The 27849-nt window shown below is 41.5% G+C and overlaps 1 protein-coding gene across 2 annotated transcripts in view; it reads left to right on the top strand.

The window, feature by feature from the left end:
* The window catches only part of ARHGAP15 (Rho GTPase activating protein 15), a 491379-nt gene that overhangs the window by 221238 nt on the left and 242292 nt on the right, over window positions 1-27849 (top strand). For both annotated transcript variants that reach the window (XM_075609463.1, XM_075609462.1), the window contains 2 exons: window positions 2888-2986; window positions 15668-15785. In XM_075609463.1, the coding sequence (XP_075465578.1) occupies window positions 2888-2986; window positions 15668-15785 (217 nt within the window). The remainder of the gene's footprint in view (window positions 1-2887; window positions 2987-15667; window positions 15786-27849) is intronic.

Here is a 27849-nt window from a genome sequence, read left to right as displayed (position 1 = left end):
GATCCAAATGGAGGCTGGCAGTTCTGTGATTTCTTATATTCATACAGATTTGTCTTACTTATATTCTTTTAGCTGCGATAGTATATTCACACAAGCAAAGCCTGATGCTGAGATTAGTGTTCTAGAATGCTTCAATATGAAACAATTTGCAATTGTTGTTAGTTATAGATCATTTCAGTCTGTGATCATAAATTGTTCAAGCACTGACTAGACTGAAACCTAGCATTCTTTACTGATGTCTCTTCCTACGGGTGTTGAAAATGTGTTAGTATAAAGTGCAAATATACTATAGCAAACCCTTCCAAGAATCATTTATCAAAAATCCAAAAGAGTCAATCTATAAAAGTGAGCTACAGTAAGGATCTGTACAGTTCGCACTAAAAAGGGATTTATTAGCAGCCAAAGACTTTGGAACAGCTTTGCTGTGAATGACTGGGATAGAGGAAAACAAAGTCAATTACCATATGTAATTAGGAAGTGGATGCTTTTAAACTGTAGAGAGCAGTAGCAGTCTTTTAAAAGCTGCCTAGATGCTCTGAAGATGAGAGAGAAGAAATGAGAAAGGCACTTGGAAAGTGTTGAACAGAAATCATACATATTTCTTGTAGCATTAGTCCTTCAGATTTAATTTTCTTTAATCGTCTGTACTTTAAGTTTTATTTGTAAAGATGATGGAAATTAGATATTTCTACAAAATCTATTCCATTTTTTACTATTCAGTTAAGCTTCATTTTTTTCCCCTCTTGATTTGAAGAATAATCTTAAAATGAAGATTGACTTTTCATAACACACATTTGCATTTTTGAATATTGCTGCACAGTCACACACAAAATAGCTACAATGTCAACAAGCAGCTATACACCTTTATCTAAACGTGTAGAGGGGTCACAGGACACTGCCCCTCGGTGGTTAGTGTGTAATGGTACTAAGCGGAAATTAGAATGACCACTAAGATAATGTTCTGCTTCTATCTATCTTCAGTATCTATCATCGATCTTTCGATCTTTCTCTGCTTTATGGGATACTACAGATATCATACTTAAATTATCTTACAGGGCTTCTACATCTTCATTTTACATCTACTTTGAGATATTTATACATATTCACCAGGATTTTGCTGTATTGCCACAAACACTACTTTTTAGGGGCTTTTTCATTGAGCGACTGAATGCACAGCAATAGGATGAAAGCTCCCATTTATGTACGTTGTAGTTTTCCATGATGGGCCGCTTCGGAGCTTATTGAATAAGCCCCTAGTGACATTCATGCATTGCAACCAGTGGCTGTGCTGCAGTTTACAGCCGGTTGTGTTGAAACTAATGAGGGTTTTTAGACTATGCCCTGTTGTGTGGTTGGAGGCAAGTCATATTTCTTTTCCTGTGTACCAAAACCAAGACATCACTAGATGTAAGCGTGATCCTCACTTCCAACCTTTCTTAAAAATAATAGTAAACTGTGGTACTGTAAGTACTTAACTACTTATTTTAGACACAGATGCCAAATTGCCTTACACACCAGGAAAGCCAGGCCAAGAAAATTGCTACACATATTTGGCTTGAACTACATGTTTCATCTTTATTATAATGTTATTGCCCCTTAAATTTTAATGGTATACTTGGCACATTAACATTTTTGCAATATAGAATGTTTGTATATTAACACATTTTTCTCAGGCATTCTCAGATACTGTATGATTACATTTGTGCTGCTTTTAAGAAGAGTGCATAAAATATAGACTGACGTACTGTAGCTGCAATCCACCAATAAAATGGAGACACAAATGAATAGAAAGGACAAGAATATAAATCTGTAGCACAACTGTAGAAAAATATCTAATTCTCAGATCCTTCGGCAAAATTAGCTGTGGTTTCAAATGTATTATCCTACCTTTTTTTTATTAGAAATGTATTTCTGTTATTATTATTAAACACAGATTGAGCCGTGCATACTCAGTATTTTAATGAAGAAATGTAAATGCAATGCAAAGACAATGACATAAGATGTATAAGTCCTTTTTCTGATGCAAGACAAAGTTGGAAACAGCAATTTTATATTATATTAACACAAACCCAAAACTTCACAATCCTAAAGGTTTACCAAGTATTAAGGTTCAGATTCACTCAAGCCCAATATGGGCGAATGCACCTGAATGGGTTAAATGCCATTCACTGGGTGTTAACGCCCGTTCTTTTGTATTTACTCATAATGCACCTTTATGAATAACCCCCTAAAAGTCGATGTGCAAGGTCACTCGGCCGTTGATATATACATGCCACTTTCATGAAATTTGCTCAATTACATAGTACTGTAATCCGGTGAAAATGTGTGTTTTAGCACATTTCCTAGCAATGTGAACTTTTACCAAAAATATTGAAGAGAATTCTGTGAAAAATGTGATAAAGTACAATTGAAGACGTTAGCTTCTAGCACATCCCTATAACATACCAATTCTACATTGCCTGGGATGCTTTCCAAAATTGCAGCATCTGCTGGAGACAATCACTGTATAGGCTTAAAAGACGATTGTTCCAAGTCTTGGTCTACTAGGTCCTTGTGTACTGAGGAGCAAAGGTCCCCAGACATGGGATGAATCTGCACAACCAACTCCAGCTTTAATTTGTAGTTAAAAAAACAAACAAACAAAAAACAATATGTTTGACCTATGCTGACAATTGTGCTGATTGTCTTGTTGATAAAATCTAAAGAAAACCTCTATCTTAAAAGAAAATATATTGTTTTTAACTTTGATTCAAAATGGAATTAACTTACATATGCACTCTCCTTTTATATGAGAACCACAGCATTCCCATACAAAAGGAGAGTATGTTTGGTATAAATAAATAATCTTTCAACAGTGGTTTGCTTACATGCCAAAATCTCTCCTCAGATATCAACGGTATCAGGAAATGAGTTCCTTCTCCAGTCAGATGCAGACATAACTGTATTGGAATGGTTTCATGCCATCAGAAACAAGATTGACAGCTTGGTATGTATTCATTAATTACAAATAGTAATTTTTATAAATGTAACATGTTTGTTTAGTTACTTAGGCAGTTAAATGACAGATACGCAGACAAAAGCAAATAAAGAGAGAGATCAATAATTCCATTATGACCTCTTGTTTATTTGGATACTTAGGTCATTTGTTTATGCTTCTTGGGAATTTTAGGTACGTTATCCCATTTTGTGCAATTTCATAGAGAAGTAACATTTGTCGGTCAGGCATAGAGTACATCAAGCTATGAACCTAAACGAATAAACAATTGCGAACGGATCTTATATGATTTGCCCATTTAAAAATATTTAGCTGTGATACAAATATGCAGAATAGGCAGTAAACGCTGCAATTCCGGTATACAGATGTAGCCGGTGTTGTTGCACCCACTGCCACACACAGCTAATTACTGTTTCTGCTGGCAAGTTGTGTTCTCCGCTGCAATATGCCAACAGGAGCATTAATGGCTGCTACATCTGTACCTATTTACTGTTATACCAGAGATCCTTCTAGATCTCTAACGTTAGTCACAATTGTCCTTGCCATTAACCAGTTTGCATACAATTTGTCATCTCTATTTCTCCCTACCATTTTGCTTGATATAGTCGTTTGTTTTGTGTTTCAGTAAATAAGTAGCTTATCATAAATCCAGAGTCCAGCTCACTCCAGTTCCTGGCTCTCGGAGTGTCGAGGGGACGTCTTTAATAACTAACCTATGTTACTGTAAATCCCCCTTAAAATAATATAAAGACAAGACCAAAATTGGAGACATAAAACAATAAACAGTAAGACTTGACTTGTCTTTAAAATGGGTACATTACCAGTAGCTGGTTCAGCACAGTAGTATTAAACCCCTGCATTTTATACCACAGCAGCCATAACACCCAGCCTAAATTGCACCAACCTGTCCATAAATCCGTGAATACCTCCTTACAACCACACAACAGCCAAAACAAAAGTTGCAACAAGGTAAGTTTGAACGGAAACACATTACGCCCTCTGACATCATGGAATTCTGACCTTCTCTGCCTTCCACTCACATGCCCTGACAGGTCCTTCTCATATCATCTGGGTTGCAGAACATATTTTTTTCCCAAACAAATGTTTCACTGCTTCTGTTTATAATATTTTTGGAGCATTATAAAATATCTCAGGGCCTTCTGTTCCTCCTTTCTTCTAAGATATTACTACTAACAGATTACTAATGAAATTTAAACTGATGACCCTCCCCCAAATGGGGACTGTAAATCATGGCATTTCCCATAGTTACTGGCCTCTACGGTGGCGTCAAATTATTTAGTACTAAGGATGTTAGAATAGGGATTGTAATAAATCATTGGCAGACCTAAGGGACTAGCAAGGGCTTAATATTATAAAAACATTGTTTTTTTCAGTTTTTCATTATGTTTACTTATGTCTATCGCTCCTCGAGATGTGTTCTACAGTATATTAACTCCTATGGCACTGCAGGGTCCTGAAAGGTATTCCTCATTGGAAAGGTATTCAGCATTATATTAGCCTATGGTAGCAAAGTTTGTTACGTGCATGTGTTTCTTTTACATTTGACATTAATGGACGAAAATGTGATGGTGACTGCAGCCGATTTCTTCCATTATCGACAAACATCTGCATGCAAATTACTGTACACCAGTAACACAAGGCTATTGGACATATGTATTTCTTATAGAACATATCGTTAAATTGGCAAAACAATTGAACAGTAATATTTACATGAAATGCCAAATATTATAGCTTTAGTGAACCCCGCCCAGGATTCCTTATATGGTCATATGAGCCTTGTAGCACCTCCCCAAATCCGTGGGAATCAAGTTTGTACTTGATAGACCCCTATTGAATCTGCTTTAAAGCTGTATGTCCTACTTGTGGTTGTGATTTTAGCTCTTGTCTTTGGGGTTAATAAGTACATGTTTATTGGCATTTTATATGAGCACATATCAAAACCTTATTTATTTACAGGCTATATACTGTACATAACTATGCCCAGAACACACTTGAAACAACAGGTCACTCTCAATGGATTACTTCCTGGTAAAACATTTTTTTAAATAAAATAAATATACAGTAAAATCAGTTGACTTGCTTAGTTTGTGGTCCTGCCATAAATTGTACAGTCCTGTCACGAAATTAGTTATGTTGGTGATACTCTTTCTTTTAACCTTCACCTTACCTTAATCTCCAGTGCTAAATTCCTTAAAAAAAAACAGTACAGAAACCAACAACACCATCTTAAATATGGCAATTTATAAATAATAAAAATTATTTTAATTTTCATAGTACAATAAAGTAAACACAATAAACAGAATATTTCAAGATTCATGCTCCACTCCTCTCCAGCATTTCCCCCACATACTCCCCCACATGCTCCCCTCCTCTCCAGGTCCCCCCCATATGTCCCCCACCTCTCCAGCTTCTCCCTAAAATGTTCACCTACTCAAACTGCTTCTCCTTAACATACTCCCCTCTTCTCCAACTTCTCCCTAACATGCTCTCCTCATGAGCTTCTCCCCTATATACTCTTCTTCTCAGCTACTTCTCCTTTACATATTCTCTCACCCTCTTTATTGCTCTCTTACTCTTCCCCTTCTCTCTCTCTCGCTCCATCTCTCTCCCTTATTCTCCACACCGCTCTTTTATTTGTCCCCCTCTCTCACTCACTACCTCTCCCACTCTCTCATCCACTCTTCCTCCCTCTTTCTCTTCCCCTCCACCTTCTCCCCCCAGGTCCTTTCTGTGTAGCGGGGATGTGGGGTCTTTTCAACCACTGGATTGGGATTCTACCCAGCACCGGAATTTGGGGCCGATATATGGTGGGGCTAAACTTCCAGGTTTGGACCATTGTGGCAGGCTCCCCTCCAATGCCGGGCCTAGACAGATGTGCCTGCACTCCCCCCTTGTCAGCTGCAGAATTGCCGTAATGTTGTTCCAGCTGCTAAAACAAGTACCAGAACAGTTTTCCCGAATGTTCTGGCTTGACTTAAGCCGTGGCTTAGTGGTAATGTCACTGCTTTTGAAGTCAGTGAACGCAGTTTAAATGCCAGTGCTAGCTCTCCTTGTGACCTTTGAAAATGGTGGCCCGTACTGGTAATATGTAATCTAAGTTAGGTATCTGTGTTAGACTGTTTATTCTGTATCTGTAAGGTCCATTGTGTTTCTGTTTGTCTCATTGTCTTGGCTAGTAACAATGGCCAGTATCAGGCACACAATGATTCATAGGGCTAGCCTTTGTGTTGGTCATGTGTAGTGCTAATGGAAAATGGTGAGGTGGGGAAGGTTCCCCCCAACCTGGTGGGAGAGTACACACTCCAAAAGTGGAGCACTGTTCTCTCCCAGCAGCAAAGCATCTACCACTGCAGGAGGTATAGAGCAGAAATCAGGAACCAGGGCCTGGGTCCTAGCCCCGTCGGCTCTTTTCCCATTGTTCAGTTCCAATTTCCTATTCACCCAAGCCCCTCTATTCAGGACTGTCTTTAGGCACTGGCTCCACCCACAGTACTGATTGGTTCGTTAGTGACACCCACTTCCTCCTGATTGGCTCAGTGGTGGAAAGGTCTCTGCTGACTGGTTAGCACCATGTTTCCAAATGGAGGCAGGGAAGGTAAACAACCTGACGCCGATCAGAGCTCCACAGTTGTCCATGGTTGGTCTTTGTGCCTAGAGAAAAACGTTATCGTGAACTGTGTGGACCTGGGGCAGTCATCCCTTGTCACTGGGATAGTTTGGAATGGACGGATCGAGGCAGCATCCAGGGCAAGGCCTTGATTATAGCTAATGCGCGTAACGTCACGAGCTCCCGTCGCAAGCGAAACCTGCACTGCAGACAGAAGCCATCAGGAGGTGACAGGGAGGGGTGGCAGAGGCGTGGCCGTGATGTCACGTGAGCAGTTCGCCCTCATTGGCTGAACCGCTGCACGTGAAGCTGACGTCACTCAGCCGTCACTTGGAGGGACATATTCATTTGTCCTTACCAAATCGCACATTTTGGCATGTTCAGAAGTTGCGGTATGAAATGTGTGAACAAACGCTATTATCTATTGCAAATCACATTTTCTAAACTGTGTCTTGAAAACGTGACAAATCGCCCAATGTGTACTTCCTTCACAAGCGAAATTACCTGAAAGTGGTGGTAACTCCCTCCAGAGCCTTAAATAGGGCTTTTGCTTGGGGGTGGCGGAGGCAGTGGCGGAAGCGGAGGTTGACAGGGTTGTATTGTATGTCTTTATTTATATAGCGCCAAAAGTGTCCTCAGCGCTTCACAAAGAATACAGTACAGGGAATTATAATTATACAATAAGTGCAGCAAAATCAGACAATAGGAAAGGAAATCCCTGCCCCGAAGAGCTTACAATCTAAGAGGTTTAATGGAAAACTTACACAGAGACAGCAGGTGAGGGAGTAAGTGCTGTAGATGGCAGTGCTTGGTCACAATTGGTGGTGGGAGTGACTGAGTGTGGGACAATAGCCATGAGTGCAAGCTATTGGGATGCTTGATTTGTGGGGTAAAATTTAAGGAAGGTCAGTGTTAAATGAAAAGGTTAACACCATTTACAGGGGAAGAGGTGGCAGGGAGGCATGAGTAAGATCAGGTGTGTATGTTTGGCTTCAGGCTTAGGGGAGATCCCTCGAAGCAGGCAGGAGTAGATAGAGGGTGTGAATGGAGGAGTTGTGTGGGTGTTTTTTATTCAGGGGTAAAGAAGTTGTTGGGAGAGAGGTGTATAAATAATGGTGCAGTGGGGATGTTGTAGAGAACAGAACTGCTCACAAAGGAGTGAGGAAACAGGAAACAGTACACAGAAAAAGAAATAGGGAGGGCATAGTGAGATGCAGGAGGAGAGAGTTTCAAGGTACTGGAGGATAAAAGTGAACAAATAATCACAGATGTTAAAGTTAATGTCACACAGTGGCAAAGTTTTAATGCAGAGTCCAGATCTTCTTCCAATCTTCACCTCCAATTTCAACTCCAACATTAACTCTTGTAGACACTTTTGATGTACACTTATGATGTGACGCTTTTGATGTTACACAGCCTTATGGCTAACAGCCATGCTAAAGTGACTTAAGTACTCTATTCACATGCATTTGACTAACACTTAAGGGTTGTGGGTTCCAATACTTTTGGGTCTGTTACTGGTACGCCCTTCATCACAAGGTTCTTTAGACTGATTGGTCTTAAGGATATATTTTAGGATATGTGACTCATATAAATATACTTTGTATAGACATTAGCATATCTCCCAGGGTACCACAGGTATGTTAATTTTTCAGCACAGGCATCTCTCCCTAATTAATTGGAAGCTAGGTTTGAGGGGACATATATAGGACATACTTGAAAAAGCGAGACAACTCAATGTATTACTTCCCGGTAAAACATTATATAAATTAATCTAGTCATACTATTAGGTTAGGAGGTCGTCCTCGTCCTTTCGCAATTCCTATCTCGCCTGCTTGGAGATAACGGAAAAAAAATGTGAGTTGTTTAGAAGCGATTTAGCTTTTTTTTGCAGTTTTTCGGAGCTACTAGAATACAGCCCCATAGTTGACATGTATCTGGAATCCGTGTCACTAAATGTGATTCGGTATACTCCAATTTAACTATAAAACATTTTTTGGCTATTCAATTAACTATTTTTTTTAAATGTCAGTGAAAAAGCAGCAGATTTCTAAAAATGTTGAATTACATTATAAAACATCGTGTAAATAAGAAATCTTCTCCAAATTATGGATTATTCACCTGTGTTAAATCGTAGAATCCAGCTATAATATTATGACATGGGACAATTTACAAGGCTTTGGCCAACGTGACTATCGATATATTGACTGCAATATTAGCAACCATGTTATTAATAATGCCTGGGTCAGATTATAAACATATTAAAAAAGAAATATACTGTTTACATAAAAATATTTATGAATAAGTGCGTAGCTTCAGTGGTCATGAAAATGTTTGCCTTGGTGAATACTATGCGTACCAAAGAATTAATTCACCTACTGATGAACTGTACAATCCCTAAAACAAATCGAAATACCCATCCCCTTGCATGCCAAAGAGGGTATTAAGGAAACGCTAAGCAATGTCTTACTAACCACAAAGGAATGCAATGGGTTGTAAAGTATCTGTTGCATCCATTAGTTTTCCTATTCGTGTGGGGAAACAAAAGCCCATTTCTAGTTAAGCAGATTGGTTTTGGGGTATACTGATATACTGGTATACTAGGCTCTTCTGTGTATTATATAATTGGCCCAGTAACAGGAAAGTCCTACTGTACGAAGCGTCCGAGAACCAATAATACATATGTAGCCCTCTTTCCCCCCCCCCTAAGTGAGATTGGGGTGGGTAGGTGTATCTGACTACTTCTCAGTGTGGTGCTATACCTGTTGGCTCACAGGAGGGGCTGAGCTTCCGCCATGGGGAACCTGGGGCATTTATATTAGGGGTACTTACTTCCAACGATGCAGCGCCTCCACCTGCGATGGCTCCCTCCCTAGGGGGAGTGGTTCCTCGCAGGACAATACCAATAATCGATACTCACACAGATATATAATAACTTGGGACTTTACTGAACATGCATGAAAATAGATCACGGCAACATCATCATAACCTGTGTCCCTCTCTAGAGGAGACACTTACTGCGTCGCGCAGGACGCTTCCCAACACCAGGTGATCCCACCCAGTGTCCCAAGAATCCCCACCCAATGTCACGCACTCTAGTAGAGAACGTGGGTGACTGCGCAGTCACTAATTAATGTGTTAGGCCTGTTGGTGCACATATATATATTGAATACCTTCCGAGCACTCCGATGCTCGGGCCGGCAACACTCTTCTAAAAGGGTCAGACGTGCGATGCCTCCGTCTGATCCTATCCAGGTACTTCTCCAGGAACCCCAACGAGGGTCCCACCGCTTCACGGGAACACAACAGTCTCTCGGTAACACACCGTCTCACGGGAACAGCAACCGCCGCTATCCCTATCTATCCCTAACGTGACAGGAACCCTAACCTAGGGCCTGTCCCTGATGAACCGCAACCTGGGGTGGCTTGGGGAAAACTCCTAGGGCCTGTGGAATAATAACCTGCCCCACTCCCCTAACTCATCCCAGTCCTGACACTCACTGAACCACTAGCTCCTAACTCACTTATCCTAACGCGCCTGCAGCCGACACACAGCTCTCAGTCAGCCGGCAGACAGTAACACACGCTGCACACACACTGCACTCAGTACAGGCAGCGTCACATGCAACACTCAACACAGCAACCTGGAACCCTAACACTAGCACGAGCAGCTACGCACTGCAAACTTCAGAACGCGTACAGCAACTTGCTGCACACTAGCACTATGCCTTCTTGTCAGGCCTCACAGCACTGCCAGCCGTGATCCTGACAAGACAGCACACAGACACGCACTAAGGGCAGCGTCCCTATCTGGGCCGTCCCTCAACACTTACCCACTAACCTGGTGGGGAGTTGGGGCCTTACTTGGGATGTGGGGACCTTACTCGATGCAGGAGCTGCATATGCTCTCTGCACCCTTCCTTCCCTCACAGCTCCCCAGGCTCCAACTGACAAACGTGCTGCAGCCCAAACAATGTATCCACATTGCCTGCCTGGCCTTCCTAAGCCCTATTGGCTCCCTGGTGTCACATGGGGCATACAGAGGCTCATGGGACATGTAGTCCCAGCTCAGAGCCTTCCCTGGTAGGCTAGGGGTTCGCGGGCTTTTCCTACCCTGCACTGCGCTTGCGCAAGCTTTCCCGGGCTTTCTCTCTTCTCCCTGAGCTGTCCCTATGCTCGCGCGACTTTGCCCTGTTTCTGGGGCTCTTCCTGCGCCTACGCGTCCCTGCGCATGCGCAACCCGCATCCCAATGGCGGCGCCCTGCTTCACCGGCCGCCGGGACCTTAGAGACGCGATCGCGGCCTTAGCAACGGCCCGATCGCGTCCCCGGCAACCGGCCGCAGGCAGGGGAAGCCGCGCTGCTCCCTGCTCCAGCCCCCACCCTTGGAAGCAGCCGTCGGGTCTTTCGGCACCCGCGATCGAGCTGCCCGCAGGGAGGGGGGTCTCAAGGAGCTGCGGGAGCTCCAGGCTACACTCTCCCCCTGGTGGAAAATCCAACGTCCTCGCTTGGAGAACGCCATACCCTGACATAAGGTTTATACAATTAAAATGCATGGCACAGAACATACAACACGTGTCGAAATTACCCTTCAGGTTACATTGCACTTCACACCAATTAACCAAAGCGTGCTGAGACCATTTGTGGGGAGCCCCTAATCGAACATGTGGGGGTACCTCACTTTTGCGTCCGTGAGCCTCCCCTAGAAAAATTTCTTGGAGAGCACACTCTAAAGCGACAGTTACTGGCTCTTCGCTACTTCCTCCCCCTGGTGGAAGGAGTAGCACAGTGTCTCTGAAGCAGACCCTTACCCGGTCATCCGCGGCAGGGATGCGGCAGACCAGGAGGCCAGGACCTTTTCCGCGGTCCACGACTTGGCGAATGGCACACTCCTTTTTGGGCTTAAAGGAGGCCAGTCTCCCTGGATCTTCCTTTACACAGTCCTTGTCCCTACGGACTTGCGAGGCTTTTACTGAAAAGCGAGCACTGGACAATGTCTCTGTTTCACCTGACCGGGGGTAAAGAGTAGACACCCGACCACTGCGGTGATTCACGGTGGCCAACAGGTCCTCAGGGATGCTGTCAGTTCCCACCTCGGCCGTCTTGGGACCTGCCCCCGGTACTTCTGGGGCAGTCCACTTACGCGCTGAAAATTCGGGAGCGTTGGATCCCAGTCCTGGGACCACTTGTGTCGGAGCGCACGGGCTCATACTCCGTTCAGAAGCCGCAACTCTGGCCTTCTTCACGGCCAGCTCCATCGGAGATTGTGGGGAGTTAGGGAGTTCCTTACCACTCCACTGGCTTGGGATGGATTCTCCCAAGGAGGACACCTCCGCCAGGACGCAATGTAGAGGGGAGCCCTTCACCCGGGTGACCAGACTTAAGGAACCATCGTGCTCCGCGGTCACCTGGAGGCTCACCCCCGACACCCCTGGGGCAGTCGACTCACCCTCATCGTCGTTTGGTACTGGTCCCCATTCTAGGACCGATGGTACCTCGGTAGTAGGTCGGACTGACCATTGTAGGGCGCACGGGCCCACAGCAGGGTCCGCAACATCGGGATACACCTCCTCTAGGGCACACGGGCCCACAGCAGGCTCTGCATCCGCCAAGATAGGGTGTTCATTGCTGTCACTAAAGTGGTCCGCCGGCAGGCGCATCACCACAAGTGACTGGTCGCTGGATTCACTAGAAGAAGGTGGGGGTATGTACACCTTACCCTGTGATTCCTCTGTATAATCGCTGGGGTCGTTCGCCGGTAGGCGCATCGCCACCGATGGGACTTCAACCTCGTCCCGCTCAGGAACCGGATCTGAAATGTTCACTCGGGCACACGGGCCCTCCACAACCGGTTGTTGGTAGCGGGAATCCCTAAGTAATTTCTCCCTGAAGACAGACTTAACTTCAGCACAACTCAGAGTGATATAGAGGTCAGGCTCCTCCTCCTCCCTAGAACAGTCTGTCTCATCCACGTTTGGTTGAAAGTCACAGTGCTTGCTCCCCCTGGTGGAATCTGAAGGAGGGGCACTTTCTACAAGGGAGTGGTTCTGGCTCTGTGCTGAGTCACTCACAGTGCAGGGGCGGGGTTCAGGTTTTCGCACCCAACCCGGACAATACTCTGCAACAATTTCTTGCACAGTCCTGGTGCTCTCCCGACTTGGCGGGAGCCGCCATCTTAGGTGTGCCTCACTGCTAGAGAGAGACTCCATTTTAATCACAGTCTCTGCAATTACACTAGAGCTCTCTGTATAGATAGGGGGGTAGCCTTCTGGTTTTCCCGCCAATCCCGGACAGTTTTCTTCAATAAAATTTAGTGCAGGCTTGCAGTCAGCAGCACGTGCGTTCTCCTGCGTTGGTGGGAGACGCCATTTTGCTGGGTCGGCGTAAACTAGGGGGTACCCCTCAGACGGGCCCCCGGGCATACACAGGGCGGACGGTGCCTCTGCCAGGCATATATCCGCAGTGGGGGTTGCTACAAAAAGTATCGATTTCCATAGGGCCGTGGGATCGTGTTCTTCCTCTAAGAAACATGCGTGCGGCCACCCTGGAATTTTACGCATATAGGACTGAACCTCAACCGCGGGCATAGTTGCGGGAAGGCCTCCTACTGCCACTACCTGGCCAGGCTCCATATACTGCCTCAAAGCCCAGGCAAGGACCTCGTGTCCGGACTTCACAAACATGGCGACAAAAATAGGAATGGGACAATTTGGGAAAAAAAAAATGGAACAGAGCACCCCAGGTCTGGATCTCAGCAGCGCCTCCAAATGTAGCCCTCTTTCCCCCCCCCTAAGTGAGATTGGGGTGGGTAGGTGTATCTGACTACTTCTCAGTGTGGTGCTACCTGTTGGCTCACAGGAGGGGCTGAGCTTCCGCCATGGGGAACCTGGGGCATTTATATTAGGGGTACTTACTTCCAACGATGCAGCGCCTCCACCTGCGATGGCTCCCTCCCTAGGGGGAGTGGTTCCTCGCAGGACAATACCAATAATCGATACTCACACAGATATATAATAACTTGGGACTTTACTGAACATGCATGAAAATAGATCACGGCAACATCATCATAACCTGTGTCCCTCTCTAGAGGAGACACTTACTGCGTCGCGCAGGACGCTTCCCAACACCAGGTGATCCCACCCAGTGTCCCGAGAATCCCCACCCAATGTCACGCACTCTAGTAGAGAACGTGGGTGACTGCGCAGTCACTAATTAATGTGTTAGGCCTGTTGGTGCACATATATATATTGAATACCTTCCGAGCACTCCGATGCTCGGGCCGGCAACACTCTTCTAAAAGGGTCAGACGTGCGATGCCTCCGTCTGATCCTATCCAGGTACTTCTCCAGGAACCCCAACGAGGGTCCCACCGCTTCACGGGAACACAACAGTCTCTCGGTAACACACCGTCTCACGGGAACAGCAACCGCCGCTATCCCTATCTATCCCTAACGTGACAGGAACCCTAACCTAGGGCCTGTCCCTGATGAACCGCAACCTGGGGTGGCTTGGGGAAAACTCCTAGGGCCTGTGGAATAATAACCTGCCCCACTCCCCTAACTCATCCCAGTCCTGACACTCACTGAACCACTAGCTCCTAACTCACTTATCCTAACGCGCCTGCAGCCGACACACAGCTCTCAGTCAGCCGGCAGACAGTAACACACGCTGCACACACACTGCACTCAGTACAGGCAGCGTCACATGCAACACTCAACACAGCAACCTGGAACCCTAACACTAGCACGAGCAGCTATGCACTGCAAACTTCAGAACGCGTACAGCAACTTGCTGCACACTAGCACTATGCCTTCTTGTCAGGCCTCACAGCACTGCCAGCCGTGATCCTGACAAGACAGCACACAGACACGCACTAAGGGCAGCGTCCCTATCTGGGCCGTCCCTCAACACTTACCCACTAACCTGGTGGGGAGTTGGGGCCTTACTTGGGATGTGGGGACCTTACTCGATGCAGGAGCTGCATATGCTCTCTGCACCCTTCCTTCCCTCACAGCTCCCCAGCTCCAACTGACAAACGTGCTGCAGCCCAAACAATGTATCCACATTGCCTGCCTGGCCTTCCTAAGCCCTATTGGCTCCCTGGTGTCACATGGGGCATACAGAGGCTCATGGGACATGTAGTCCCAGCTCAGAGCCTTCCCTGGTAGGCTAGGGGTTCGCGGGCTTTTCCTACCCTGCACTGCGCTTGCGCAAGCTTTCCCGGGCTTTCTCTCTTCTCCCTGAGCTGTCCCTATGCTCGCGCGACTTTGCCCTGTTTCTGGGGCTCTTCCTGCGCCTACGCGTCCCTGCGCATGCGCAACCCGCATCCCAATGGCGGCACCCTGCTTCACCGGCCGCCGGGACCTTAGAGACGCGATCGCGGCCTTAGCAACGGCCCGATCGCGTCCCCGGCAACCGGCCGCAGGCAGGGGAAGCCGCGCTGCTCCCTGCTCCAGCCCCCACCCTTGGAAGCAGCCGTCGGGTCTTTCGGCACCCGCGATCGAGCTGCCCGCAGGGAGGGGGGTCTCAAGGAGCTGCGGGAGCTCCAGGCTACACATATGTTGCGTGATTTCATAATTCTATAGTCCATAAGGTTTGCACTAACTATGTAGGTATGTGACCTAAACTGCATTTTCTTAGGTGACATTTTCAGCCCATGAACAGTGAAAACGTCATACTGTACAGTATACACTGAAAAATCTCAGAAGATTTGCTTTGAAGCATGGTAGCAAACTACAGTAGCAAATGCATCATTTTACATTATGTAAATACGCTGTGTGTAAAAATGACTTTGTGGTCCTGAAAGCTTGCACTCTTTTTAACCACATGTTTGCTATTAAAGGTATCACTTCTACAGTACCTTACCTGTCTTTGTTTTTGTTGCATCTGAAATAAAATAAAAAAACACTCGTAGTGTATGCTGCAAACAAGTTAGTAACCTTTTCAATTCACCCCACAAAATACTGTAGCTGAAAGGAATGCACATCATACAATACATGTGTTTATTGGTTATTGTGTACATGGAAATATGTCTGTTTCTTCCAGGGAAAAGAACAACAATTTCCATCGCTGAGCGTTAACATTCGGAGGTCTACAAGCACAGAGCTGTTACATCTGGGAGCTGATTCAAAAGAGCAAAAAGCTGAACAAAGAAAATCACTGAGTATGTATTTGATATTGATATAGATGGGTACGTCCCATTACTCTGTCATTGGAATAGATTGGTAGATCTCATTACTCTATTTACTAGATTTCAGCATACAAAGTTGGGGCCATTCACTAAAGATTTTTTTAGAGTTTTTAACATTCATTATTGGTACATGGACATTAAAGCTATTAGCTTTTAGAAACAAACCCTTACATTGGGTATACCGTTATGTAATCAATTGTGAAAATAGGAATCTTAGAAAGGTCGGTAGGTTGTTATGCTATCATTATATTTACAATTCTATGGCATTCTCAATGTGAGTGAAGCAGAGGATTAAAAATGAGTTAGTTATATTCAGAAAAAACATATAAGGTAACAACAATAATAACAAAAAATAAAAATGTTGTGCTTCCTATAATATATTACAATTCATTTTTAAATTGAGGAAATGTTTAATATATCATGGAATTTACTGGGTTAAAAATCTACTGTAAAAGGGACATGTACTGTAAAACTAATAGACATATTTTCTTCCTTTGAAGTATTAGAGGATTTCTTGTCTAATTGATGTTGATCAGTCAAAAATACATCACACATTACAAATGTAGGTTTTGCAGTTTGTTTTGTGTTAAAAAAAAAAAACGAAAAACTTTGTAAATTGCACCCTGCTTTTGGATTTTGCTTCTTTTATGATCACACAACAAAGTATCATAGCCAGGACTACAAAACGACAGAGCCAAAAATGACTTCTAAAAATTTGGCATGAAAATGTACATGACACATTGTTTAGCAGTTAACAGGTGGTGCTTTCATTGTCCAGTTTGCCTACACAGAAGAAGAAGAAGAAAAAGAGGATATTTAGAAATATTAATTTAGAGCATTACAGATTTTAAACGACCTACACATGTAATAATTACTGAACACTTACCTATCCTTTATTTAAATATAATGAAGAAAGCCAAACTCTCACCCCAGTTTAAAACTAGGTTTTAAATGTAGACATGTTTCTTAATTTACTGTACGATAGTTTGCATATCATACAGAACTTGTATGTAAAATGTTTACAGCAGAGCACTTAATTGGCTTATTTTATTTAATATATCATAAAAAGTCAGTATTGCGTTAATGTTTTCAGCACACATATATGTACTTTAACATGTTCTAGTAATACATTTTGTATTTAAACTTGGACTGCACATGTGCTTACATTATTTACAATTATATAAAAGTGGCTGTATTAATACTATTTAGTTGGTGGAATCTACTTTATTTTTAAATGCAGATTCAAATATTTGCAAATGCTCATTGTCTATGGTTAATATGTAGGAACAAATTGTACTGTATTTCATACCAGTGCCTCTGTTCCGACTTGCAGTTGGCTATTAGTTGTTATAAGCATTGAACACTTGAAGGTGAGCCACCTTTACCTCCCATCCCCTGCATATTGATTGATTGTATAGTGAAGATCAATTTGTTTCTTTAATTTTAATTTTTGCTAGTACCGGTTTTCATTAGCTTTGTTGTAACAGACATTCACAATTAAAACACTGTTGCTATTCAGCCATTTTTTATTTTAACCAATTACCTTTAAATAAAAAAAAAAATATATATATATATATATATATATATATATATATATATATATATATATATATATATATATATATATATATATACTGTGCATATATTTATGTATCTATGTATGAGATATATATATATATATATATATATATATATATATATATATATATATATATATATATATATATATATATATATATATTTGAATAATGCTGGTGTGTATTAAAGCAGTAGTCCAAGCTGCCATTTTTTTAAATGTGTTTTCCCCTTTAATATTTGCATCAATACAATCCACACAATGATAAGTACAGTAATTAGCTAAGTTGCTGATTGATCTGTTCCCCTGTGATCCATCGGCGAAGATTGGGCTCAGGGGTTCACTAAATGGCTGTCAGTTCAGCAGAAGAGGACCAAAGATGCAACGTTCTGTGGGGAAGATCATGTGACCAGGCAGTCACTAGATGCAATTGAGCTTGTGCAATACTAGAGAGAGGGCAGGGGCCTGTTTCAGAAGACGAAGGGGGTGTGACTTGTTACATTATAATACATAAAAAAAATGTCATTCAGAGTTGTTTAAAAAAAATGCTACAAGTTTTTTCTCATAGTACAGAACTGATTTATCTATGATTTTATTTTTTTTAAAAAACACATGTAGGATATTGCTTGGTCTGCAGTTTTAAAGATAACTTGATGGAGAAGTGAACTGATAATAACTTTGGGGCCTACTCTATAGACTAAGACCATATCTGAATGTTTTGGGTCACAATTTCAGTGCTAAATATTAGTACAAATCTTTATAAAATGTGTGCCGTATGTATGAAAGGGATTGTGTGAATTAATACATAAAATGCATAGTTTGTTGTTAGAAATTAATTTTAACACATTGCATCATATCAAATATCCTATTTTATACAATTTAAATTAAAACAGAACTTTGTGTATTTTTATGTACAACAACTAGTATTAGCAAATTTTAATTATTAGTGTAATATTATTTCTACGAGCCATACTGTGAAAGTAATAATTTTTGTTAACCTGCATAGTGAAACATTTCAGCTGTGTCAAATGCATTTTAAATTGATACATTGTCACTTAACTCTCACAATTCTGACAATATAAACAAACCTTCTACTGTAGGCTAGTAGACGCACTTTCTACTAAAAGAAAAGTATGAAGCACATCCCATTTCTGTGCGGCAAAATATTTAACGATAACCATTTTTGACGCAAATTGAGAAAAATAAGGTCAGTACACGAGTGCGATTCAATTTGAGATTTCTGGGCGTCATTTTCTGCCAAAATGACATTTGCAATGCTTAGCACATACTGGGGTCTATGCACTAAGCGCCGGGGGAAAAAAATCGCCGTCAAATTTAAATTGCCATGTTGACAGCGTTACTATCACAGTATGCATAAAGCCCCGAATACCTGTGATAGCAACATTTGCAAAACTGGCGAGTGTTCGGCGACGTGATGATCGCCTCTCTGAAAAGGGCTCACCATCGATTTCTTTCTGTTGCAGAGAGAGCCGCCTCTCCCTGGTCCGGGGATCCCCTGCTGCCCGATATACAGGCCCCGTTATGGGGTGCTGGTATAGCCTATGTATTTTATTCCCACAGTCACATGACAAAGGACATTTAAATGCATAGGAAATACCGGCACCCCATAACAGGCCATGTATCTCAGGAAGCAGCGGGTCCCCGGATTATGCAGCTACAGTCAATGATCTTGAAGATAATCCCATTGGTTGCTGTACCATGTGATAGGTTACATTAGTTCAAAAGGATGTGACGTCACTTTAAGGGATGATGTCACATCCTTTTGAACTAATGTAACCAATCACAATCGCAACCATGTAATACCATGTGATATAGCCGTGTGGTTTTAAGGATATGACGTACCTCCCTTGGAGATGACGTCACATCCTAAACAAACAAAAAAAAAGAGGTGGGCACATTATACAGTGTCCAATCAGATTGAAGCTGTACCATCTGACCTGAAAATGTGACGTCACAGGCCATATATAAGGCCTTGACGTCTCATTTTACCTCAAGAAGCCGACGAGACAACATCGTGTTGTGGATTTATCATGGGGCTATGGATTGACAGATGAAGATAGAAAATTAAAGAAAAGAAAGAAAGAATGACATATGAAGAAAAAGACGGTGATAGAAGATCAAAAAAGAAGAATTTTGTTACCTGTTCCAGATCTTCAAGGTGGATGGCGTTGGATTGACTTTGATGACGTCGCGGTACGAGAGCTTGCAGAATCACTGGGATTCGGAGGGTCAACGATTCTAAAAGGTAAGAAAATATTGAATATTGAATATTGAATATTGTATGTAGATGTATTTAAGGTTTTTTATTGTATTTTTTTTCTTTTTATGTTTTTTATTGCCCATTGGCTGATAATCTATTAATCTGTGGGTACAGATAAATACAGTAACAGTCAATTAATTTTTTTGGCAATATCCTTTTTTCTATTAATTGTTGCTTATTATTTGCCTGTTTATTGTTTGAAAAGAAAAAAGAAAAAGAGAAAATAAAGTGCTGCGCTATTCTAAATAACTATTATTCGATTTGAATAAATCACAACTAAACCTAAATGGTGATGTTAGAATTAATAAAGGCAGCCAATATATTAAGGTAACTCTGGCTACACTAGCCAGATGAAAGACATGGAAAAAAAATGTTACATAACGGCGCCAATTTGAAAATATCATAAATGGGCATATAGACTAAATATAAACCAACAAATATTGTGAAATACAAATGGTACCTGAATCAAAAGTCCTTGATTAGGTGTCCATAACAAATGGATCTTAATGTCCAAAGTCCCTTGGATCCAATGGAAGATGAGTTGGTGAATTTCAGCACATGTAAGAGAAGGGGAAACAAAAATACATAGTGTAATACTGCAAGATAATTGAAAAGATACAAGGGGTAGGGAATGGTGGGGAATGGTGAGTTCCCTAATAAAGGTTTCGGCAAGAAGGTGAGATGAACAAAAAATACATTTATTAAAAACAATGATGATTAAAAACAGCTCCTCTCCTCACGGTGGCAGACAAAAATTGAAATCCTACTTACTAGACCTAAGTAGGACATGCGCAGTACAATATGATAATATCACAGGGGCAGACACTTCCCGCTAGCAGCAACTGACCCCGGTGTCCAAACACTACGCTCTCCAGACCCGCTGGGGAGTGATGATCTTCTGGCATGGTTAGCTGGTCGGTAAGATGGCTCGCTTCCCTTCTCCTTATTATGGGTCTCCCATTATCTCAGATGTACGGTAGCTTCTCTCGCGAGAAGCGATGGTGTCACAGACACAAGCCGGATATGATGTCACATCTTTGGGAGATCCCGGATGGTTGTAAGTAAAGGAGTGCACGTAGGTACTGCACAGTTTGCGCACGCATGGGAGTAGGGGCATTGATGTGTTGCCTAGTGGTTTTATTAATTAATTGATTTGTTGGCTAGTGTTTAAAACTAATTAATTGATTTGTTGGCTAGTGCTTTTATTTATTAAATTGGGGTGTTTAGGTGCTTGTGTATATGTTTTATTATTGTGTATTTTTGGCCTCCATGCTTTTTGATTAGGGTGACCATTGGCTGCTATAGTGGCTTATCATGCTCATATTATATGGGTATGATGTACTACTGTGCCAATCAATGGGTACAGGGTGGCTATAGTCGTTCTGGGGTGGGTTGTTAGGCCTCCTGGGTGGGTAGCGGAGGGTGGGTTAACTCCTTAATTACTATAACGATTATTAATCGCTAAGGTGGTTAAGGGGTTAGGGGCCATTAGATTGTTTTTTTTTCTTTTATTCTTTCTGGCAACGGAGGACATGGCCCTGCAGTATGCTGATGAGGATGCCATTCATGGTGGCAGGGATAAGTAGAAAGGTTTATTTACTTTATTTATGCTGTCTGGCTAATGTTTGATTTAATAAATGGCAAATGAGCTATTATCCATACCTGGATAATAGTTATTTTGACCATTACTGTAGTGTATGTAATGGGGGAGGGGGGTGTATTTATTGCAATGTATTCCACATTTTTTCTTTGCAACAGGATTGGTACCACAGGCCAGAAACCCGCGGGGAACACTCGAGGGCCCCCAGATACCCACAGGGACCACCTGGGACCCCTGTTGGGCCCCAGAACATCTGTGGAGACCACCTTGAGGCCCCCAGAAACCCATGGGAACCACCAGAGGGCCCCGGACCACCCAGAGACCCCCGCCAGTCTTGGTATCAATCCTGTGTATAAAAAAATACAAATGTTTTTATGTGGGGGTGGGTGGGTTGTGTAAGGGTGGTTAGTACATATTGTAATGTTTATCGGGGGCAAAGGGAGTGAGTGAAGGGCCAATACCCATTTCACTCACCCCCTATGTCCCAAATAAATCTGCTGTTGTTCCTTAACCCCTTCATTGCCTTAGCGGTTGGCCTCTAAGGTAATGAAGTTGCCTTTAAATGCATTTTTATTGCATGGGATTCATGCCGGAAGTCTCCTGTGCTGATATTATTGGGTATCAGCTATGGAAAATTCCGGCATCAACCCATTGCAGGAAAAATTCATTTTTTTTCTAAGTCACCTCTCGCCGCTTATCAGCAGCTTCTCACCACCTTCATGCTAACTTTTCCTGGTGGGAGGATTTTGAGTGGAAATCTCTATTCTTGAGCTGCAATTAGTCTCGATAAGCTAATCGAGGCTACTAGAATTGCACAAGTTTGAAAACCTGCCGATAAGAGGCTTATCGCCGCTCATTTGGCGGGTTTTTTACTCTAAATTTTTTTTGCAGAAAAGGGCTTTTATTGCCGACTTGTTGGGGCTTACTGAATAGCAGTAGGCTTTTCTGGAAAAAAGGCCTTGATAAGTGCCTTATCGGTGCTTAGTGCATAGTCCCCACTGTAGGCTCCTATATGTTTGGAAGGTGATAACTTAGTTTAAGACCTCTGTGTGTCCTTAAGTTATTGTATCAGCTTCACTGCAGGCATCAGAATAGATCAACTGTTATTTTGGGGAGACATTCATTGTACTTGCATATTTTATGCATTGCCTATCAGCACTGCAATAAATAAATCATTATTTCTGTATTATTATTAATTCAGCGTTCCGAAGCTGGAACTCCAAAATTGTATTGTTGATAATGTCTGGGTCAAATTCATAGAAATAAGTATTTTTTAAACAATATTGAATAGAGATTAATATTTTGACTTACATTTATATGATACATTCAATTAAAATATCAAAGACACAATATTTTTAAGTAAAATCTGATATTGTCAACCATTGAAGTTTTGTTCCGGATTTTTGGCTCATTTTTATAAACTACCGCATGAGCCAAAAAGTATTGGCTGTGAAGATCCAATATGTCCTACTGTAGAGATTGGCAAAATGTATTTACTTAGAGTTACTTGTTTTTCTTTTATTACACAAATGCTGGGTACTATAAAGTGCATATTTAAATTCTATTCCATCTACATTAAAGCGGCCCTTTGTGCTATTCATTTTCATGTAAAGGTCTCAGGTTGGCACAGCATGAAATCGGTTTAAAAGAGGCACTTGTATTGTGTGTGTCTAAACGTCAATTTATCAGGGTTCATTGCATCAAATTTGCCCCACCTGATTCATCAAGAAATATGACTTTTATTATTATGCTGTCAAGCCATTTCTCCTTTGCTTCATTCCTTTGTAGTATTATTATAGTTGTGTAGGTTTAATGTGACAAAAAACAGTTAAATAGGCTATGATATGGAGCCTTGCCTTAGAGCTTGTCAAAACACAAAGTAATAGTAACCTGTCTGCTGCCTTTGATACTGTTAACCACCCACTTACTCTTCCCACACTCCACTCCCTTGGTGTTTGGTTTAAAGCCCTCTCCTGGCTTTCTTCCTACTTCTATCATAATTCCTTTAGTGTATATATTGCTAACTCTTCTTCCTATTCTGTTCATATACTATACCTCAAAGTTCTGTGACATTTCCCATTTCTCTCTATATACTCTCCTTTTTAATGTATTAATTAATTTGGCTTCAAATATCACATGAACTGTATGCAGATAACACACAACTATATCTCTCCACACCGAAACCTCATATCGGAACTACAGTCCCAAGTCTCCAACTGTCTAATTTCAATCTCATCCTGGATGGCCTAATATGCCAAAGACTGAGATGCTCATAATCTCATTTAAATCAACCCCCAATTCGCTCTCTTCTGTAACGGTCAGTAACCCTACAATCCATACAGTTCCCCAAGCCTGCTTTTTAGGTGTCACGTCTGAATATTCTCTTTCGTTTTCCCCTCACTTTAATGCTATTGCTAAATATTGCTGATTCTTTTTTTTAGCAACATTGCTATCTTTTCTCCATCTACTACTAAACTGTTAATGCATGCCCTCATTCTCACCCATGTGGATTACTACAACGCTCTCCTTATTGACCTCCCTGCTTCGACCGCTCTTGACCATTCAAACGATTCAAAACTCTGCTCCGAAGATAACTTGATTCCCCTCTCAATAAGTCTCAGCTTCTTTCCTCCGGAACCTTTCTGTTGGCTCTGCATTCACTACAATATTCGTCTTCTCTCTTTCAAGACTCGTCCAATGTTACATTTATGTATTGATGCATTTATCTGATCTGTATTATTATATTCTCTGTATTTTAATAGTATTATAAAGCGCTGGCTGGAGCCAAAAAAATATGCACACATAGAGTACTATGGGATTTCCAATCACAGTACAATTAATCAAGGGTATAAAGTACTATATTAGCCTGCCATGGAGCCAATGGGCATGCATATAGCTCTGTGCATGTTATTGTTTCTTTTGATTATTATGCTGATATATTGCAGATGTTGTATGAAGACTTTTTAATATTTGCCTTCCTGCCACATTTGTAAATGCAGTATTTAATGTCTATTTTCATCATGACAGAGAAAACCAGTTCCAGATCTTGAACTAGCCATTTCTTTATATTAATACTAATATTTCTTATATAGAGCTGACCATGTATGCATCACATGGAATTTACAAGTACAAAGTGCCACTTGCAACTTTCCTTTAAGAAGCATTAGTATTGTGTGTGAGCAATATTTCAGATAGACAGACAGACAGAGGAACTGTAGAAGGCATATATTTATATGACATCTGTATACAAAAATATAATGCCCAAGTCAGTTTGATGAAGGTCTCTAATTTCTTTTATTTGCATGGGCTTTTATTTTGCCAGCAGATGTTACATTTAGTGCAGTCACATCACAGCTGTGTGGCAGCACCAAAGATCAATCTGGGTTTGAGTATGCAAATGTAGACATGAATATAAGCCTTTGCTTCCGCTATTCCTAAATCCAGCACACTAGTGTGTGTGTGTGTGTGTGTGTATGTGTGTGTGTGTGTGTTTATATAGTAGACAGTACCAGCAGTATGTACAGAGGCTCATATTATTAAGATAATGCCTGCATTATCTCCAACTCATGCACAAAGGAGGCGGACATTTTTCTTCACTATTTAGTTTACAAAACAAAGCTTCCCTACTCATAAAGTGTGCATGTACTGTACATAGAACTTCCATTCTGTTCATTCAAACGTAGTTCAAAACACAGCTGTGAGCCTGCAGACTGTTCTGGGCACTGGCATGCAAATAAGCATAATGCATGAAATATTCCGTTTTTTTTCCCTTAGAAACCTCCTTTCCACGATTGTATACACTGTAAAGGTCCGACCGATCACATTTTATGGCAAAAAAGGGACTTTTGTAATGGTGCTAGTGGTCAGTTTCCTAATTTAGTATTATAAATATGCTATCTTGCGTGACCTATCCACTCTATAGAGTTTTGTAAATCGCAGATCTAATAAATGCATCATATTTGGTATTATCGCATGTTAAATCTCAATACATATTTTCACAAAGGCATCTAGACTTTCTATCATAATATGCATTTGGTGAAAGAAGCCTCAAACTTAGCTACTTATTAGTTTACTTATATCACTCAACATATGCACTAATAAGATGATATGAAAATGACGGCAGGATTTTAATGGGTGTGGCCTACTGTAGGATACGGACTGATTGTTTAGTGGATTTCGTATCGCAGTTATGGAATACACCGCACACAGCCGGGAATTGACTTTCATAAGGTTGGCTATGTTGCTTGAATTTTTTTCTCATATTGAAAGCAGTAACATTTATTCTTCATGTGAAAAAAAAACTTGCGTCATCGGTGTAGGGAAACTCACTTGTTTTCATGTGCAACCACCTTTCTCTTTCTCAGGTTTGCTGGGTCACTCAATTTCTGATTAATGGCAAATATTTGGCTGCAAGAACTCCTGAATACTCGTGCTAGCTAATTTACCCACAAAATGATTACAGAACATGATACATAGCCAAGAAGCCCAATCTTTAGCATCACCAGAACACTTTTCTTTCGAGCCAAAGGTATATGCCAAGGAACCAAATTGTGAATCTAGCAACATATTGCTTACAAAGTTGCCTGGTGCATTGCTCTGGGTTACTAATATGTGGCCTATCTACCCCACAACACTGTTTCCATTTCCTGTCTGATTTATTTTTCTCAAAGCCCAGCATTTTAAAACATGCTATAGTTTCAGTTGAGTAATCAACTCTCATAAATCATGTCCCAGTGCCGAAATCATTTGCACATCATTTAAGGACTGTTTGCTTTGAAACACTCACCTCAGGTCCTTTCACATAGCCTCTCTCTAAAGATTTGTATTTGTTTTGTTCTCTTTGCTTTAAAAGTCCTGGGTAAAATTCATTGCAGTTGTTTGAAGATTAATAAAATAAAATGCATATTTATTCAGCTGAGACTGGAAAGGCCTTGTTAAGATGATCATATAGTTATCCCCTGGGCATGATATAATATAAAATGTCTATCTTAATGTCTCCATAGGATTGTTCAAAACAGCACTGAAAGGCGTAAGTTGAAGGAAGTGCTCACAAATAGGGGTTCTATAAACATTCATCTTTTATTGTAAAGAAGTGAACCACATTTATAGCATAAACAGTTATTGTCGATATATTGTCCTTTAGTTTAGAGAAAATCGAGGAAAAATAGATCAAAAGCAATAACGAGAAAAGATAGATTACAATTAACCTGACACACTTTTTTTATACAGTATCTAAACATTGTATTAAGGTAACTGAAATTCTAGTGTTTGTTCTTACTGTCAGACATATTTTGTATAACTATGAGGTGTTTTTTTTGGCTATACAGAAGCTTTGTATACACTCAGACGGATACTCTGAGGCTTATGGCTGACACTATAAATGTTTCCAAATGTCTTATTTATCCTTACATTATATAAATTATGGTGTGTAAAAAAATTAAAAAAGGGACAAAACCCTCCACTGTACAAGTGTACAGCAAATAAAAATATCCCTTGTGAGCACATTCACATGTCTCAGACAGGTCTGCAACCCTGCTTTTCCCCATTATCTCTTAGCATACAGTGCTTCCACTGCAGCTAGGGATTCTGGGAAATGACATGCAAATGAGGACACATACTTCATATCCATTTTAGCATGGAATCCTATAAGCTTTTGCCTGCCGCATTACACAGCTTTTCAGCACAGTCTGGGTTAAAGAAGTACATAGGCAGTGACCCTACTCACAGACAGCCATTTCAACCTTTCATCCTTGACATTCTTAGTTGACACTTGGTACTAGGCCTATAAGCAGTTTTCCCTTTTCCTAGAGCTGTTTGACTTACTGTATCTGTGCAACTATTGTGATAGAATTTCTCCCAATAAACTGTTTATTATCTTGGTTTATCTCTTACTCTCCTCCCTGCTATTCATATTCATCCTTACATAACCTTGCAATGTGAGCTACCCTCAATGCTCCTGGGTAGGGATGGGAAAAACGATCCCAGTACCAATGTGGGAATAAACTGAGTGAGTGTTTGCCGGCTAGTTGTTAGTTTGCAGTGATTTTTATTTTGGGACCAGATCTGATCAGTTACCCGGGGGTTAGTTCTCAAAGACTATAGTTAAGCAATTTTCCAGCAATGTTCTTAAATCGGTATCTTGATTGCAGATGATGTAATGGTGAAATTAAAAGCCAGAAAAAGTGTAGCTAGGGAAACTTATGGGTCTGAGCCATTTTATTTTCATTAAAGCACAAATCATTCCACCCTTACAGTAACTGCATTCAACATCTTATAGGATTTATATATCTAATTGTGTCTAATTGTTTTAATAGAATCCTCTATTTATAAGAGGGTGGGTATACTGTATGTATATTTACACTCCAGGTGTATAAAGTGCTTATAAAAGTAATATTACCCCTGTACAGTAGGTGTACTGCATTTAGTACAATACAATGATTAAAGAAAATGTTGGTTGGTGGGTTTTTTAGTGGGAGAATAAGGAGAATCTTTAAATATGTATAGCTAAATATTCTGGGACTGAGATGACCTTTTCTTGACCCAGAAAATTTGTAGGGAAAGAAGTGAGAAATGAGTTGGG

Source organism: Ascaphus truei, chromosome 7 (genome assembly GCF_040206685.1).
Source record: "Ascaphus truei isolate aAscTru1 chromosome 7, aAscTru1.hap1, whole genome shotgun sequence".
In the NCBI taxonomy this organism is placed as follows: Eukaryota; Metazoa; Chordata; class Amphibia; order Anura; family Ascaphidae; genus Ascaphus; species Ascaphus truei.
Note: the sequence above shows the minus strand (reverse complement) of the source record. Positions and strands in the feature narration are given on the sequence as shown.